The following is an 18,164-nucleotide window of genomic DNA, read 5'->3' as shown; positions in this document are numbered from 1 at the left end:
TTAGCTACAGCATAACTACTGTGACACAAATGTATAATTGCAGCTTAAAGCTGACTTCTTAATGTTGCTACATCTAAAGGTAACAGTGATGGGCAGACAGGGGGTTAACAAAAAGGAGATGTAAGGAGAGGAGTGGGTGAAAAGAAAGGAAAGCAATGGAAAGCAATGGTTGGAGATAGAAAATTTAGCCAAAGAGAGGGAGAGTCAATTTATTCTTTATTAATAATGTTATTAGCAGATCAAAGTGAGGGTTACAGTCAGTATGATTAGGACCAGTGAAAGGCAGCAATACAGTAACATGCTCTTTGTGTGCACACAGCTTGTGGCTCAGTGCAGACACACATGAGGTGCATGTGTGTGTATGAGAGAGAGAAAAAGTGAGAGAGCATGTGTGTCTACATGTGTTTGAGAAGTGAGGTCTCATGCTGTGAAATCTAGACTGAGGTGATTAGTAAAGCATTAGTGGCTGCATGCAACACTTAGAACACGCTGTCAAGGACCTTATTTAGTGAGAGAGAGTGTGTGTGTGTGTGTGTGTGTGTGTGTGTGTGTGTGATCTTCACCCTGTATAGGGGCAATTTTAACATCAGAACTTTTTTGCCATAGTATTCATACAAAGCACTAACATAACACTAAAACTGGGTTTTAAAAATAACATTTGTGTCTTCAAAAGGTGTAAATTACTGTTATTATATTATTTAAATGGGTGGTTTGCTTTCATCCACCAATCACCAATTGGAGGTCACATTTGACCTGGCTTTTTATTTACATCTGCATTCAGCATTTTGGTATGGATCCTGTTGTAGCAATTTATAGCATGGAAGTTGATTTTTGATTCCATTACAGGCCAAACTGGAAGACAGACTGTATCACACACACACACACACACACACACACACACACACACGTTTAGTTCACCTCACACCATTACACAGGGAGGGAACTTCTTTATGATGTGCAGCTGCACAGCAGAAAACAATAAAGCCTGCCAAAAATCGCTGCGGTGCAGTCCAAAGAGACACGCACACACAAACACACATACATGTACAAACAAATACACATAATACAAAGAATGAGGGGAGCAGGGAAGAGGGACACAAAGACAAAACAAATCGAGTCACAATAATAGCTAAACCACGCATCACAAAGTAGGTAAATTATTGCATTCCATCATGATCTTAGTTTTAGTCTTGATGATGATGAAATAGAGCATTGGGGGTTATCTAAAAGCAAGCAATATAAATCTGGATGGTACAGGTGATGCAAACCAAAAATAATCACGACACATTTACTGGGGCTGCAGATGCACAGACACAAATATGGTGCTGGTTTCCTGTCAAAATTAGCTCTCTTACTGGGCAGCTCTACATGCAGAGATAAAAACCCTGAAGTTTACTGCCATCTTTCTTTTTCAGTGCCGCCCTCCACCACCCTCAGCTCTGCCTCTTTCTTTTTTCTGTCGTCTCTCATCTCTTCTCTAACCCCCCTCGCACCTTCTCCTCCCATGAAGTCTCCCCCCCAGTGTGCCCAGCCAAATACACAAATAAATACTTTCTACATTCTCTTCTCATCTCCGCTTCTTCAAGCCCTCCCTCCCCTTCCCACCTGCTCAGGAGTGTTGGGGGCTAAAAAAACCAAACACACGCAGCTCTGTGATTACACATACACACAGGTGGGATATGCCCCCAACCCACACACACACACACAGAGAGATACACACATCAGATATATTGCAAAAACCTGCATAGACAAAAAGTTTTTTTTTGAAACAAATTCATTTACACACACAAACACAGAGGTTGACAGTGAGCTGAAGGCTCTGTTTAATGAATAATATTCACTGATAATGGCAAAAGAAAGCAAACAACACTGTGTGTAACTATGCTATTAAATCCTATAAAATACGTAACAAATGCAAATTTTCAAAATCTGATTCATATAATTTATGCATTTTTCCATGCATTTTGTACATACTATACAACATTTAAATGTACATACATGATATATACTGTATTTGCCCTTAGGTTTCAGTCTCTTACATAAAAAACACAAAAAATATTCTCAAATGACAAGCTGGTACCTGAGGCAAAAACAGATAACTCCATTTCTATCTCTCTTTCTCTCCTCAGTGTGTGGGAGATGGACTGAGGCTGTGTATGAACACATGTGTGTGTTTTTACAATGTGAGATGTGGGCACTACTAGTATTATATTTAATTACATTAGCCTGTTTTCCCTACCAATTTGGAGATTATGGATTTTTAAGTGGTCCTGCCATATCACTTAAAATGAGTTTGTCTTTCTGTAGAGGTCAGAAATTAACATCACATCTCACTGAATTCTGGGTATTTTGCAGGCTAATCAACAATAGTTTTCTGTAGCTGTTGTTGTTCTAACATGTCCCCTTTGGAGCAGAGGCCACCTACACTGTTTTGGTTACATTTCGGGCTGTGAAAAGAAAAAAAAAAAGTTGGACACCTGTTTGAGTCTCTCTAATTTTATCCAGTTTAACTATCACACTAAAATGATCACACACACGCTGAAGCTAAAGGCCAGAAAAGTCAACACAGTGGAGGTAAATCCACACATGCTAGCCTTAGCCACCTGGTTACAACCAGCCCGTGCAATAAGCCGACCAAGTACAATGCTGTGCAGATAACTGCCTATAGACGAGTGCTATGTAACATGATCACACTCAGTAAAGCCCTATATTAGCCTAGATTCAGGGCCAGTGTGCAAATTCTGCCAAAATGTTAAAAAATAAAGAGCAGTTATAAAAAATCCAAATGTTAATTTTCTTTTGCCCCTTCAACCTTCCTGCATGATTTGTCTCTCCCTCCTATCGTGCCTCTCTTCCCTCACGTTTTTCCTCTCTCTCTGTCTCTGCCTCTAGAGCAGGGCATTGACCACATGGTGTTTTAATTAACTTGTGTGCTGTGTAAGAGCCAAAACTAGCAGGAACACACATGGGGTGTGACTATACCATCACGGTAAAGAAGAAACTGTGGCTGAGAACCATTTCAGGGTCTCTTCTTTAAACATTAAGTCACTTACAGTCATGCCAGCTGCTGGCACAGATTTTTTTTTTTCTTTTATTGAGCTTAAGGACAGTTATTAATTATTAAGAGTAAAAGAAGTAATTTGTAAGAAAGTAATTTGAGTAGTATGATGAATAACTGCTTTATTCGAGAGCAGGTTAAGTAATGATACCGTTTTTGAACATGTTTTGGTGACGAATGTCCTTGAGTGGCTTGAGCCTCAATACAGATGAAGATCACAGTGATTTTTCCTCAGTGCTACAAGGATTCCTCCCTAGACTTCTCACTCTGACCCTCTCTTCCTCTGTGTCCCTGAATGTCGTCTCTCCTTCTCTTTCTGACAGCGTAATTAACAGGACTGTGGGGTGCACCATGTATTACCCATGGAGCAATGTGACAATCACATTACTGGACTCAATTAGCCAATAGAAAACTCCCTCCTCTCTCCTCCCTCAACCAGTCAAAAGTGTCAATGTAACGGTAACAGGTAACACACCATGGTCACTGACTGGATCACATGATCTAATTTGTTATTGTAGATTTTCTTCCCCCTGTACATTTTTCAGTGGCACACAGACAGGCAGACAGGCTGAGCGGCAGTCTAATGCCCTAGGGTGTTTCACTGAATCATGTGAGAATATCAAAAGTGACACAAGCACACCTACCAGTGGTAGAGTTACCGAATGTGAGAGCTGATGACAAAGTATGCATGTGTGTCCTGATGAGACTGGTAGACAGACACTGACACTTTACCAAAGGTGATAATGGGGGTGTTGCGAAAGAAGAAAATGAGGATTAAGCAGAGGAGGAGAGCTGGATAAGAGAAAGAGAATAATGTGATGAGAAAGGAAAGAACTAAATCATAACACTATCACACCATCGCGTATAGCACTGAGCCAGCTGGTGACCAGGTGTGTGTCAGTGTAATGCACATCCACACCCTGAGCATATGAAGAAACATGTTTGTGTGCATTAACATGTCTGTCAGATTCACCTGTACAAATGTGCCTATAGGCGCTTACAGGATAAATCATTTGTTTTCTTAACATGATGAATGCATGAAACTGTGGGCTCCACAGATACAGCCTACAGCCATAATAAAACCTTGAAACAGTATAATTAACACCTCAGAATTTAAACTTACAGGGGATAGGAAGATAAAGATGACAGAAAAATTTACAACTTCTTTTTTTTTTTTTTTACCTTCAAATTTTCTCACCACAAATGCTCTTACACTAATAAGATCTCTCTCTTCCTTCTTCATTAAGGGGTGGGGGTGGGGAAGGTTGTAGGGAAATGTAATAATAGGAACTGGGCAAGCTCTTAAAAATAATCTGACTCAATTTCATAATTAATCTGCGCTAGGTTTTCACACAATTAGCACGTTAATTAACCCAAAACTGCCATCACTGTGGGTATGTGTGTGCGGGTACGTGCGTGTGTGTTTATATGGGTGTGTGTGAGATGGGGGGATCCAGGGAAATTTAGGAAAAGATATACAAAGAGACTGGAGAAGAGAGAAGGATGAGTTGTCTATCAGACAAGGCTGAGAAACACTGAGAGAAATGACAGGACAACTGGCAGGAGTCTCAGGGTGGAGGAACGGAGGTGAGATGGAAAAAATGGAAGGAGATCAAACAGGGTTAGAAGACAAACGGAGGAAGGTCGGAGGAACACATGGAGGGGGGGAGGACAAAAACTGAAAGAATGAAAGCAGGTTGTTTCAGAAAAGCCGTGAGGAGCAAAGAAGACGGACAGAGAGGAACAGTAGGTAAAAGACAGTAGAAACTATACTTAGTGTGTGTTCTTTTATGTGGGTGGTGTGTGTGCACGTGTGGGAAAGTTTGTCCCTGTGTTTGTGCATCCCTGTCTGTGTGTGTGAGACAGTGTATGACTACGTGTGAGAGTGTGTGGACCATGGGGGAAAGAAGTTAAAGTTGCTCCAGCTGTACTTCTGTTTCAATTCTCTCTTCTATCGTCTCCAGACATTACTAGATGACTCAGAGCGATGTCAGCACTCTCACATACACACACACACACGGACTCATGCTCTACCTCAGTTTCAAACACACATACATACACATACACACACCTCAGAGTACATCGGTGACATCGGGGATTGCCTGTCAAGTCTGGTGCGGGGCTAAGGGTGGGTGTAGTGAGCGTTTGTTCCCCAGTACAACTCACGGGCCTACCTCGTTAATCTCCATGACGACAGAGATGCTAAGGCAGCAAATTAGTAGTGAGCAGAAAAAACTGTCACAGGGGAAGCTCATAAAAGAACATAGACTCCAAACTATGGAGGTAGTTTTAGTTAAACACAATTTTTTGTTAAACACACACATACACTAAGAATAGGTGCACTCACACACACACACACACACACACAATGTACAATTTAATATAATCTTTTCACAGGATCTCACAGACGATAATTGGAGCAAAGTGAAAAAGCTTAACATCACTGTTGTAGCTTCGGCAACTGTTTTCCTATTTCTTTTAATGCAAAACCAGCTGTACCTAAAGTTACACATGTATGGTGCGATGTCTTAGTCATTCACATTAAAATTCTGTTATGACGTTGCTTTTGAGCACACACTACATTGCTCCAGGAGTACCCCAGTATAACAGGGAGTGTCAGTGTGTTCGCCGTATGTCTTTTCAAACTAAAATTGTGCACTAGGGTATACCTGTAATTACTATATCTTGTTTTACACTTAGTGTATGATTTTTTATCTGTAATCTCTTCTGTTTTCTAAGTAATTTTTTCCAACACTCAGAGATGAAGCTAAGTGATAAATTGCACAACAGCTGGTCCAGGCAGCCTGCAAGTCAAAAAGAGCTCTTCATTTCACCCGTCTGTCTCACACCTCTGTATCTGTGTTTGTGAGTTCATGTTTTTGTCAAAACAAATGTGTGTGGGAAGTACACAATGACAGCATAGTTGTGCTAATAAACCATGAGACAACACCAAGAGACATTCACAGTCATACAGTGACACACACACTTACACAGTGACACACACACTCACACGCATTTTAAATATAACACAGATAGATAGAGCTGTTCCTCACTCACCGATCATGTGATTTGCGACGTGAATCTGGATCTCTCTCTCTGTCTCAAACGTCATTTGGCATTTAATACACTGGTAGGTCTTTTTCTATAACATAAAGACAAACAAACACCAAAAACATGATCTTTTGTTTGTAGAATAATAAAATAAAATTAAATAATAAAAATGTCAAGTTAAAAGCACAAAAACACTATTTTGTAAAGTCAGAAAAAAATATATATATATATTTTGAGCACATTAAATACATAAATCACTGTTGAAAATAAAATTATGTCATCACGCAACATAAAGTAATGTATTCCACTCAAGAGTGGTAGATATTTTGTGAGTGTGAAAGGGCAATATCATTTTGCAAAAACAAGTTTTATAAAGAAGGGGAGCTATAAATGAGTTCTTTCTGTAGATCAGAAAAATGTGTTTATTCATATTTCAATCATAAAAAACTATTTGCATGTTAACTGAAAGAAAATAAACCCCAGGTTCAAGAATGAATAGGCTATGCACATTTTATGAGCATAATTCATAACAGCTAGTAGAAAACTGAAAAACTACAACATTTTTTTAAAGCTTGAAAAATGTCAGGCTTTTTGCACCCTCTCACACTGAACCCTCAACATATGATACTTGTATGCTGCTCAAAGTCTTGCACTAATCAAGCAACACTAAATCTTTAGAGACTTGGTGAAAGGAAGAGGTATGCAGTTACACACACACACACACACACGCACAAGACCTCTGCAGAGACAGAGAGAGACAGAAATTAATAAGAGAGGGAGTGAACAGCAAAAAGATTAAGGGAAGAAGCAATGAAACAGAAACAGGAGGAATGAGTGTGAAAGAAAAAAGACAAGAGAGAAAAAAGAGACACAGAAAGAGCCACAGAAACAAGGGCGAGAGACACAGAAACAAAGAGAGAGAGAAGCAGAGGCTCTGCTTATCCATTCACAGCACACAGCGATCACTCATGCACAAACACATACAAAATACACAAAGGCCCCACTTCCACTATCTCTCTGCTGCTTCAGCCTGCTAGACTGAGTACACACACACACACACACACACACACAGATACACACACAGAGAGAGAAATCCTACTTTGTCTTCTTTGTGCTGTTAGACTAAGCAGAAACAAAGGTGCAGGTAAGACAGAGGGTCCCTGGGAACTGTCTCTAACACGCACACACACACAGAGACACGCTCGCTTCCAAGTACACACTCTCACACACATAGACACGCGGCAGGTCCCGGGGAGCCTGACTGTCAATATCAAGTAGAGCGAACAGCTCCCACAATGCCTCAGCACGCCCCAGCCGCAGGACCCAGTGGGGCTCAGCTGACACACACCGACATACACACAAGCACACGTATGCAAGCTACAGACACAAAAACAGCAGCACGCATCAACACTTCACGCACGCCCACGCGAATGCGCACGCACACACATACACATACATACATACACACACACACACACACACACACACTTACAAGCAAACTCATGCAAAACTACAGTCAGCAGGATTTTTGAGTCTCTTGCACTCCAGAAAATGTCTCCATCTGTTAAATGCTGTTTATCTTATTTACATGACTTTCAAATGCAATTCTGCCACAATTATATTGTGTAATGTTTGATCTACTGCACTGCACTCTCAGTCTTGCTCCTTCAATCTGATGGCTCTGTCTAGGAGAACAACAGAGATATTAATATTTAAGATGCAAATCTGATTCTAGTTGTCAGAGTTTGAGCAGATACTTTTTTTATATGTTATCTATTAAAATGACCAAACAATGGCAAAGACTTGGCCTGGGAAGTTTTCAGTGGAAAAGTTTAATCCAATAAAAATAAAACCTTTTATCTCTCTGACTTATTTCAGTCTACTCTGTCTCACCTTCGGTGCAGGTGAAGCCTCAGCCTTCTTTCCTGCTGCACTGGTTTCAGGGCTGACCTCGGGGTGATCTGTCTGGACGTGACTCTCCAAGTCTTCCAGGGTTTCAAACTTCACCCCACACTCTGGACACCTCAGCCCGGCCATGGCCTTCTCTCCCTGCGTGTCCCCGGGCGTGGCAGCTCCTCCCTGGCTTGGGCTCTGACCATTTGTGCCCCTGATTTGACAGAGCATTTGTTTCGTTTTAGCCGATTTCAGCAACCAAAACTGTTGCTCAGCAGAAATACAGGTGTTTGCATGCTAACCTGTATGTTGCTGTACTGTAGGTTTATGGGAGAAGGGTTAAGCACTTGTTTTCTAGGAATTTTAGAAAATATGTGAACACCTTTTAGCAGATACAGTGGAGAAAAACTGTAATATATGTACATACACAGTATGTTTGAGACAGCATAAATCTTTTGTGGCACAACTTCACATATATGATACACCAGTATGCTACGTTTAATATTAAGAAGTTATCTAGTTTTGCTTAAGAGTGTCTGTATCAACACCCACCGTTACCCACAGGGTTTATACCTACCTGCTCATGCAGCCAGCACACAGGCCATAAGGCAGGCCATTGACATCCAGCTTCACCAGCTCCCCTTTGTTCTTGAACTCCTTTAGGCAGAAGGCGCATTTATACAGCTTGTGCTGCAGCTGCCCATTAGGGGATGAAGAGGCTGAGCCGTTCCCTCCACCTGCTCCTCCATTCCCACCTCCTCCTCCAACTCCTCCAAGCGCAGAACCACTGGAAAGCTTCTGCATGTGGAAGGTGCCGTGGATCTTCAGCTCCAGGGTAGAGGTGACGGTCTGCATGCAGACGACACAGCGGAAGCCGGTAAGGGAGTTTCGGAGGTCAGGGTGCATCTGGCAATGCTCTATAAACTCCTCCTCACTCTGCAGGGGCATCTTGCAGATTCGACAGGTTCCTGTGTCCAGGCTCTTACTGTGGGTCACCTGGAGAGAAGTGATATACAGAAGAATTATCAATATAACATGGCAAGTAGTAATACCAAAGTCTGTTATCAAAGCATAAATTAAAGAAATATTTAATAGAATCAACTAAATTACCCATCATTATTAATATGGAGGTACATAAAAACCCATATTTTATTCTTTATAACTATTATTAGAATGATCAATTATCATTTTAGAATTAAATCATGATGGTGTAATAATATTACGTCTTTCATAGTCTTTCACATAAATATAATAAATCATACTCATACTTGCAGTAGTAACTGTGACTGTAGTTGCATTACACAATTCATTTTTTTTAATATGCAAAAAAAATTTCTGTAAGTGTGGTGCAGCACAAATTGCCTCTCTTAGGACAATTTAACATTTTTTAGGTCTAAATTCAAAGCAGACAAAGAAGTTTCAGGATCAAAAGACAGGTACACAGACAGAAAGCAACAAAACTTAACACAAGAGAAAAGCAAAAAACATGCATCTACACAGATGGCTGTGTAGTTATACCTGTGAGGCATCCACACTACATTTGTCTCTCTGCATAAACCTCAAAATTACATCATAAAATGGATACTGCAAATCAAGCAATTTGACTGGTTGTTAGCTGAGATATAACAACCGTATATATAACTGTGATGCCGTCTAATTCCTTCACAATCCAGTATCATTCCACAAATTGTTCACAAATGGAATATTTAAGTCAACTTTGACCTTTGTGGTGGCCTAACTATGGAGGACGCTGCTGAACCTAAAAGATAACACGCAGACCTAGGTAAAAAGACTAAACTAGAAAAAAAACGTAATAAACACAACACTGTTAAGCAAACAGAACAGGCCATTTAATGCTTTGAGACTGGTGTAGGTATAAAAGTCTAGTTTTAGACCCACAGTGTTAAAGGAGCAGGTCAGTGAAATTTAGCAAGATTTCTATGCCACTGTCAGAAACAGCAAAGCTGAGCTCTATGACCTGAGAAGCTATGCTGCACCTAACCACACTAACTACACTGATGACACACAGCTGAGTTGGTCCTGGTGTCTCCTCAAAGACACAAAGTTCACAATGTGCAACAATGTATTCATCAGCATTGTGAAAACCCTCAACATGACAGTTCATCATGCACCAATATCAGAAGCCATAAAGAAGGTGCTGGATCCCGACACTCCAGAGGGGCTAGTAAACAAAGTGTGGTTTGACATTCAGCTACACTTCGAACGAGGGAAAATGAGGGCAATCAGTAGCTCAAACCCACGTCATTCACCATCAAAAGAGACGAAAAACAGACTTAAGTATGCAACACTGGCCTTCAACGAGCATACAGAGAATCACAATGACCCATAGGAGAAGAATAAAGAGAACACAAGGGGATTCATGTATGAACAGCATGAAGATCCTCTCTGCCCCTTTTCACCTATGGAGGGTTATTTCTTCCATCTATGCATCAGCCTTATAACCTCACTCAAAAAGAGAAGTGATCTGCAATATCAACAATGTTTGGTAAGTAGGTCTTGTGTATATTGTTTTGGCTAAGATTGGGAACCACAGAGTTATTTAAAATTCTATCTAACTATATAGAGAGTTGTCTGTTGCCTATCCTGACTGTTAATGTCGGCCTAAATGTTAAACGTGTCATTTGCTGTGTGTTTCAGGTACACTGAAATAATGGATGTCGTCACTTTGTGACAATGTTGCCCAGAATATGTAAGCAAGCAGACATGCAGAAGTAAAGACACTAACTACTGTCTCCGCAACACAAGAGTTAACCTCTCTCCAGAGATACTGACGACTAAAACTTGGTGACTGGAGGAAGTGGAGCTACACCTTGCAAGTGACAAACATCACCTAACACTACTTGCACACTTGTAACTGTTAATAAAAGCAATAGCTCACTCCAGGCTGTGATATTTTGATTATATCACAGCTAACGCAAGCAAAATATATCACAGCTGTCATGAGCTATGCTGATGCTAAAACACAGATAGCTCAAAAGATACACACACCCAAACATGAGTATGTACAGGCTGGAAAGAAGTAAATGTAAAAGTACCTTGTGTTCAGTGAGGGTTAGCAGAGAAGGGAAACGCTCGCCACATATCGGACACATGTAGTGTTTTGCAGGACCGCGGTGTGTCTGAGCGTGCTCACGAAGCCCATTCTCAGAGAAGAAAGTTCTGGAACACACGTTGCACTTGTGGTTGCCTTTGATGAAGTCTGCCTTCTTCTTTCGAGAACCTAGTATACAGTATATAACCATTATCACCATCATTGAAATATCAAAATAATTTAACTGAAAATATGAATAATTAAACTGCAAATTTAAAAGGAGTGGGTGAGGGACAAGAAATCAGTGGTTACCGGCGTCATCCTCTCCTGGTCGGATGTTGTGGTCACGCAGCCGGTGGTTCTGCAGAAGGGACTCCATGGTGTAGGCTGCTCCGCAGATATCACAGGCATACATGGGCTCTGAATTGTCCAGCTCCTCCTCACCCCCACTCGCCTCATGGCTATTAGCTGCATCTGCCCCCTGCCCTGTTCCTCCTCCCACAACTCCACCCTTGAGCAACATGTTCTGCAGGTCGGCTTGTTCAGCAGCCACCACTGTTGCTCTCTCAACACTTCCTGCACCTCCACTGCCACCACTTCCTCCTCCCCGCTTGGAGGACTGTGCCAGCCCATTGGGTGTCCCATTTTGGCTGCCACTGCTCCCTGTGCCACCACCATTGCCGGTGATGTTGCCACCGTCGAAGATGCAGTGCTTCTCCCTCAGGTGTCTTTCTAGCAGTGAGATGGCGTGGAAAGCTTTGCCACAGAAGCGACATGTGAACTTCTTGCTGTGTGTGGTGATGTGACACTGGAGCTCTACCTCTGTTCCAAACGTCTCCCCACAGAAGATGCACTTTCGGGGCTTGAGTCCTGTGAGACGAAAAAGTTATGATATGTAGATTCAAGCTCAGGCTCTACCCTACAAGACTGCTGACAAGAAAACACTGTACAAACTGTATTTTTTGTTGGTTTTCTTTGATAAATGTCAGCTAACTTTTGCCTGTGTTTATTATGTATTTCTTCCAGAGTCAGGTCTACTACTTCTAATGAAACTTTGCCATGATCCAAGGAAAGGTACACTATACCTGCTCCGAGCCCCCCTGGGAGGCCTGACCTTTGGCCCAGATGGTTATGCTTAACATGGAGCTGAAGATCCGCCTCCTTCCTGAAGTCCCAGGCACAGGCCGTACAGCGAAACAGCTTCTTCTCATTGCTATGCTTCACTGCCAAATGCACCTGGATGAAAGATGCCCAGAGAAAGAAGCAATTCAAGATAATTAACTTATATGTGTGTTTTAGATATGTATTCATGTTTCTTTACACTGGCGCTGATGTTGTTGTGATGTTATAAATTGTAAAAAAGAAAAAAAGAAAATTAATAACAAGCCACATGGTGGAGGCTGTCTCATTCACCTGTATGGAGACCTTTGAGTCAAAGACCTCCTGGCAGAGAGTGCAGTGGTACAGGACAAATGTGTGCATGTCCAGCAGGTGTTTCTGCAGGTCATCCACAGAGGAGAACTGTTTATCGCAGCTCTCACACACATACTGGGTTGACGTGGTGGTGTAGTGCACTGTCAGGTGCTGAAGCAATGCCTCCTGGGATTCAAAGTCCTCCTTGTTGCACTGGGGGCAGGACTGGCGCCTCAGAAGCATCTCCAGATGTGACTTAAGGTGGGCCTGGAAACCCTCAAAGCTGGCAAATCGCAGGTCACACTGGTTACATGGGTAGTCCCCATTGCTCCCCATGGAGGGGGTGGAATCCCCTCCAAGTCTGTGGCGTTTCGGAGAGGAGATCTCGACGTCAGAGGAGGCTGGGCTTAAGTCTGCGACCTTCGCCTGCCGTTTGTTGTTAGCCAATGGGATGTTCTTGTGGTTCTCCTTTATGTGCTTGGTGAGCTTGAGGAGTGAGCCGAAGATAGGAGAATTGGTGCAGTAAGGGCAGGAGTAAACCTGTACATAGACAATAACTCTTTACTTTTTTAAGATTATTGTACATTGACATATACTGTTATTTAGTCCTGGGAGAGTAAAAGAGAAGATGGAAAAGAGCGAGAGACAGAAAAAAGAGCATGAGAGCCAGACACAAGCACAGACCATAAATTATAGTCATCCCCATAACTCTGCAAGTTCACAAAATGAGGTTTAATACATCAATTATTAGCAGACAGTGAACACTACAGAGCCATGCGTCTTTTTGACTTTTAACACCCAAGTTTATGAGAACATAGGAATCTGTGGTTGAAATTTCATCACTCATGTCCATGTATAATAAAAGAACAGTCTGAAGCAAGAAAGCAATGTGCAGGCTTTTTTTTTTTTTCTTTTTTGTGCGTATTTAACAGTTGCCCAGAACCTGTGATCAAAAAGCAAGAAATTAAAAATTTAGTCTGCGACTGCTGTCCAATTCCAATTATGTTTTGAGCACAGCATGAACTATGGGTTCAAGAGGTGAGATGCAAAATTACTCAAAGTAGCTGCAGGCTCATTAATTGCAGACTCAATGCAGAAAAAAAAAATATATAATCAATGTTTTTTTTGTTACATGAGAGACATGTTTCACTTAACTCTTCATCAGGCTCATTAGAAACTACAGGAAATGCTTAACAGGTGATAGACAGGCGGGCCTCAATTTATTTTATCACGTCTTACCAACTCTGATTCAGACGGTGGTTTTTAAAATGTGATTCTGACCAATTCTTGATACTCACCTCCATGAAGGACTGAGATGCAGCCTGTAGTACAGGAGATTCAAGTTTGGCCACCGCTCCTCCAGACGCAGCTCCGCCTCCTGCAGCTGAGGTGCAGTGTGTCTGCTGGATGTGTTCTGTCAGCGAAGACTCTGTCAGAAATCCCATAGAGCACTGGTTGCAGAAGAATGCATGATTCCCCTCTAGGATCAGGGATGGATTAAGGTAGATTGTTACAATGATAATGGCAGCAAATCAAGATACTGTACTTACTAGGGTTATGACCACAATAGGATATTCCAAAAAATAATTCTCTAACTAACAATAACATAGCTGCTTAACCAAATACTAATTCCAGAGACAATCCTGCTATATATTACAAAAGCCCCTGTTTAACATTTCTCAGTCTGGAAACCATACACACTTCAACACTGACCTACTAAAACATATACTTTGACATACTTTCACTGTTTAAGAAGAGTGGCAAACTTTACAAAACACACCTAATGTGGTGGATCCAGCCACAATCCCACCAGGGAGGCAGTGGGACACTCTGATGTGTTCTTGCAGAGAGTTGATGTCTCCGAACATGTCCGGACAGTAGTTGCAGTGGAATGCTGTGACATTAGTGAACTGCAGCAGAGGAAAAGCTGCTGCTGTGGTGCCTACAGTTCCTCCACTGGCACGGTGGGCTTTGCGCACGTGTTCATTGAGATTGTAGAGTGTTGGCAGAGTGTCCAAACAGAGTTGACACGTATGGCTCTGCTGTGGCTTATCTGCATGGATGGTCTTCAAATGGATCTCCAACACTGCCAGACTGTGGAAGTCTCTCTTTGAGCAGTAGGGGCAAGAGTATGTCACTTTACCCCAATTCCCTCCTCCACCTGTAGAGATGGACAGATAAGATGCAACTTTAGTAAAAAAGAAAAAAAAAAAAAAAAAACAGATGCAGTCTAAGCTTTCCAACCTTCAAGTGTTCACTATAAAATCAAGAGATGTAGCTGCACTGGTTACTTTGTAGATAAGTGACTTCCATACCTCCACCTTGATGACCCAGGCTTATCCCAATCTCTTCCCCAGTGTCGTTGCCTCTTCTGCGGCCTCGTTCACTGCCCTGGCTGGGTTTTAGTGTAGAGTCAGGTGTGGAGCCTCTCTCCAGGCTAGCACTGGAGTCTGGAGTGGCAGAGCTCATTGAGGCCACACTGCCCAGTGCAGGGTCAGGACTGGCGGCACTGTGATTGGATGAGTCAGGCTGGCGATGGCTGTCTAGGTGGCAGTAGACATCTTCCACAGAAGGGAACTGTTCTGAACAGACAGGACATCTGGGGGAACAGAAAAACACCAGTAAAATTCCACTGCAGCATTTCACATTAATGAAAATCAGTTGTTTGAAAACATTAAAAAGCAAATCTCTGCAGTACTTGTGTTTGCGGTTGGCATGCTGTGTTTCAATATGTGTGAGAAGAGAAGCCTCGTCTAGAAAGATCTCAGGACAGTGGATGCATTGCAAGTCGGCTCTGTCAGACAGCTGGGGGTGTCTGGTCAGGACGTGTTTCTCTAGCTCGTCAGTCTGGCTGAACGTCTCCTCACAATAATCACACATATAAAGGTCCTGCTCCAGGTCACCATCTCCTCCTCCTCCCTTCTTCCCTCCGTCCCTCTCACTCCTCAGTGCAAGATGCTCTCTGTTCTTGCGGTGAGCCTGGCAGAGTTAGAAAGTAGTCAAATTTTAAAGATGCATGTGTTGTAAAGTATACAGTCAAAATGTTTTTATTTGATGGTAGTAAGCTAAAGTTTGCCTTTTATTACGGATCAACTTGTGTACTTGTTAAACAGAAAAGCAATATTAGATCCTTTGCTTCTGTATCCTTTTTGGAGAAATTGCTAAAATATCTATGGGAATATTAAGCAAATGAGCAGAAATGAAAAGAAGAAAAGGTCAGTTTAACAGTCATATTTAAAGTTAACTATATATATATATATATATATATACACACACACACACACACACACACACACATATATACACACATATATATATACATATATATCAACTCTTCACCTGCATGTGGCTCTGCAGTGATGAGGTGGAGGAGAAGCCACGCTTACACACACTGCACTTAAACGGCTTGCTGGAGCTGAAGGTGTGAGGGAAAAAAACGAATAAAAACAGTCATGAATCAAACTCAGAAAAATCAAGCATGAATCAAAAGTAATTTCTAAATACAGATTTCATGAAAATAAGATCAGAAGCTTTTACCTGTGTGTCTTGAGATGGATCTTCAGGTGATCAGAGCGAGAGAATGCAGCTTCACACTCCTGACAACTATACTTTTTGTCTCCTGTATTAGAGACAAGACAGAGATAACTCAACTTAAGAGAGTAGTTTCATTGTAGATGTTACAAACTGACACACAGAACATGCTGCCATGGCTGTAAAAAAATCTCAGAATTCAAGTCTAATTCAGATGTTTTCCTCCTTTTATTTCTTTAATAACAAAGAAAGCCAGGCAGGTCCAGGTAGGTTTTATGTCATCACAGCTCATGAATTCACTAAAGACATTTCGCAGGTAAAATACCACAGTGATAAAAAATTAAAGTACATGCTAAAACACAAAAGCATGGCACACCTTGGCAGGCTTGGAACTGTGGAGATTATTTTTTGTGCTTACCTGTGTGGAGTTTGACATGACGGTCTCTGCTCCTCTTGTGTTTAAACAGACGGCTGCAGAAGGTGCACTTGAAAGGCAGCTTATCGCTGTGGATCTGCTCATGGCGCTTCAGGTAGCTCAGGCGGCTGAGGGGGATGAGCAGGAGACAGATGATAAACAGACAGTAAATGAAGACTCATGATAACAATGATTACCCTTTATTTCAGTGGTACTGTCAAGAATTTTACAAACAGATGTAACAAAAGCAAATACTCCTACCAACATAAATTCGAGTAGGAGAGTACACTGCTAATAAAATCAATTATTTAAGAGATTATGGTGACTCTGCTGGTTTTTGCTGCTTGGGCCTATCATTCGCTGATGTTAGAAATCTGGTTTAGTTTTTAAGGCTGAGAATTTAGCCATTTCATTATTAATATTCAGCAATGAAAATGAAGAACAGAGAGAGCACACAGGAAGAAAGAGTAATATCGAGGATTATAATGACTTTATGGTGTATGTGACAGCTGTTCTTAAAGTGGGTCCTGAGTCAGTCCCTGGAGAGGTAAGTGAAAAATGTACTCACCTCATTTTCACTGTTTGCCTTAGTAGTCCATGTTACCATGGTAATACTGAGAATACTGTTTATTCATGTACTTATTGATATTCATGAGTGGGATATAAAAATGCAACTAAACATCTAAATATGGCATTGGTGTTACGGTCTATAATACCAAATGTGTTTCAGTGCCTGAGGTGGCATCTGCAGCATCTTAGGGAACCAAACATGTGAGTTTGATACCTGAAGGACTTGTCACAGAACTGGCAGGGGTACGGCAGACCCGCGCCTCCTTCCTCCTCGCCGCCGGTGGCCATGCCGAGGTCACAGCAGCCATCGGGCATCTGTGAGGGGGATGCCACGTCTTTACTGGAGGGTGAGGAAGGCACCCAGGACAGCCCCGCTGGGTCGTCATCACCATCTGACAGAGAGGGAGATAAAAACAGAAAAGTGTAAGGAATATGTTTCAGTTATCTGCAGCTAAAAAACACAAAGGCAATTTTGTATGCAGCTGCAGGATGGCAAAAAAAGAGACAGGTGAGCGCAGACAGAAAAAGTGGGGGTAAAACCAGGAGCATTAGAATGATTAAGAAGAAGTTACATCTTTCTTGGAAGGCAAAAGGCAGGAGAGGCAGCCTGTGGGAGTTCAAATGAGAAAAAAAAAGAGGATATAAACAAAAAAAATAATAAACACATTTATCCTGGTTACACATACACATAAATACAGAGGGAAAATGAGGATGGCAGAGATAAAGAGAGAGAATGAAACAGGAGAGAGAGACACACTCCGGCAGCAGCAACATCTAAATAGAAAGCTCCAAGAACTATGTATCCCCGACGGAGCCCAGAAATAAGGACAGAGTGTATTTTCTCTCCCTTCATCCTCCCTCTGCAGCCATCCCTCGTTCCATCCCTCCCCTCACCTCCCCTCCCATTCCATCCCTCCATTCGTCCCCGAGGACCATAGATCCGCCTCATCATATTTTCATTAGGGCCCTGGCAGATTGAAACGTCGGAAAAGCGATTAGGAGATGTGGAGAGCCGAGTGGAAAGATGGCGATATTCACTCCCTTTATCTGTCATACATAGGAGATTATGCGTTGCTCTTTTCCTTTTTTTTTCCTCTCTCTCCCTCTTTTTTTCCCCTACTGTGTAGTCTGGCACAGAGGCGACAAAAAGGCCACGACTCCTTTAATAGACACTTCAGAAT

General features: G+C 41.9%; 1 protein-coding gene across 3 annotated transcripts in view; it reads right to left on the bottom strand.

Moving 5' to 3' along the window:
* The window catches only part of znf423 (zinc finger protein 423), a 144,566-nt gene that overhangs the window by 61,968 nt on the left and 64,434 nt on the right, over positions 1-18,164 (bottom strand). For 2 of the 3 annotated variants that reach the window (XM_018703549.2, XM_018703550.2), the window contains exons 4-18: positions 17,198-17,375; positions 16,417-16,541; positions 16,005-16,086; positions 15,807-15,882; positions 15,166-15,446; positions 14,783-15,066; positions 14,248-14,628; positions 13,766-13,947; positions 12,468-13,007; positions 12,140-12,290; positions 11,367-11,924; positions 11,059-11,243; positions 8,580-8,998; positions 8,003-8,216; positions 6,116-6,200 (exon numbers count right to left, since the gene is read on the bottom strand). In XM_018703549.2, coding sequence (XP_018559065.1) covers positions 6,116-6,200; positions 8,003-8,216; positions 8,580-8,998; positions 11,059-11,243; positions 11,367-11,924; positions 12,140-12,290; positions 12,468-13,007; positions 13,766-13,947; positions 14,248-14,628; positions 14,783-15,066; positions 15,166-15,446; positions 15,807-15,882; positions 16,005-16,086; positions 16,417-16,541; positions 17,198-17,375 — 3,741 coding nt within the window. The remainder of the gene's footprint in view (positions 1-6,115; positions 6,201-8,002; positions 8,217-8,579; positions 8,999-11,058; positions 11,244-11,366; positions 11,925-12,139; positions 12,291-12,467; positions 13,008-13,765; positions 13,948-14,247; positions 14,629-14,782; positions 15,067-15,165; positions 15,447-15,806; positions 15,883-16,004; positions 16,087-16,416; positions 16,542-17,197; positions 17,376-18,164) is intronic. The other variant, XM_051073570.1, reaches the window with a different exon arrangement.

This window comes from Lates calcarifer, linkage group LG10, assembly GCF_001640805.2.
Source record: "Lates calcarifer isolate ASB-BC8 linkage group LG10, TLL_Latcal_v3, whole genome shotgun sequence".
NCBI lineage: Eukaryota > Metazoa > Chordata > Actinopteri > Centropomidae > Lates > Lates calcarifer.
Note: the sequence above shows the minus strand (reverse complement) of the source record. Positions and strands in the feature narration are given on the sequence as shown.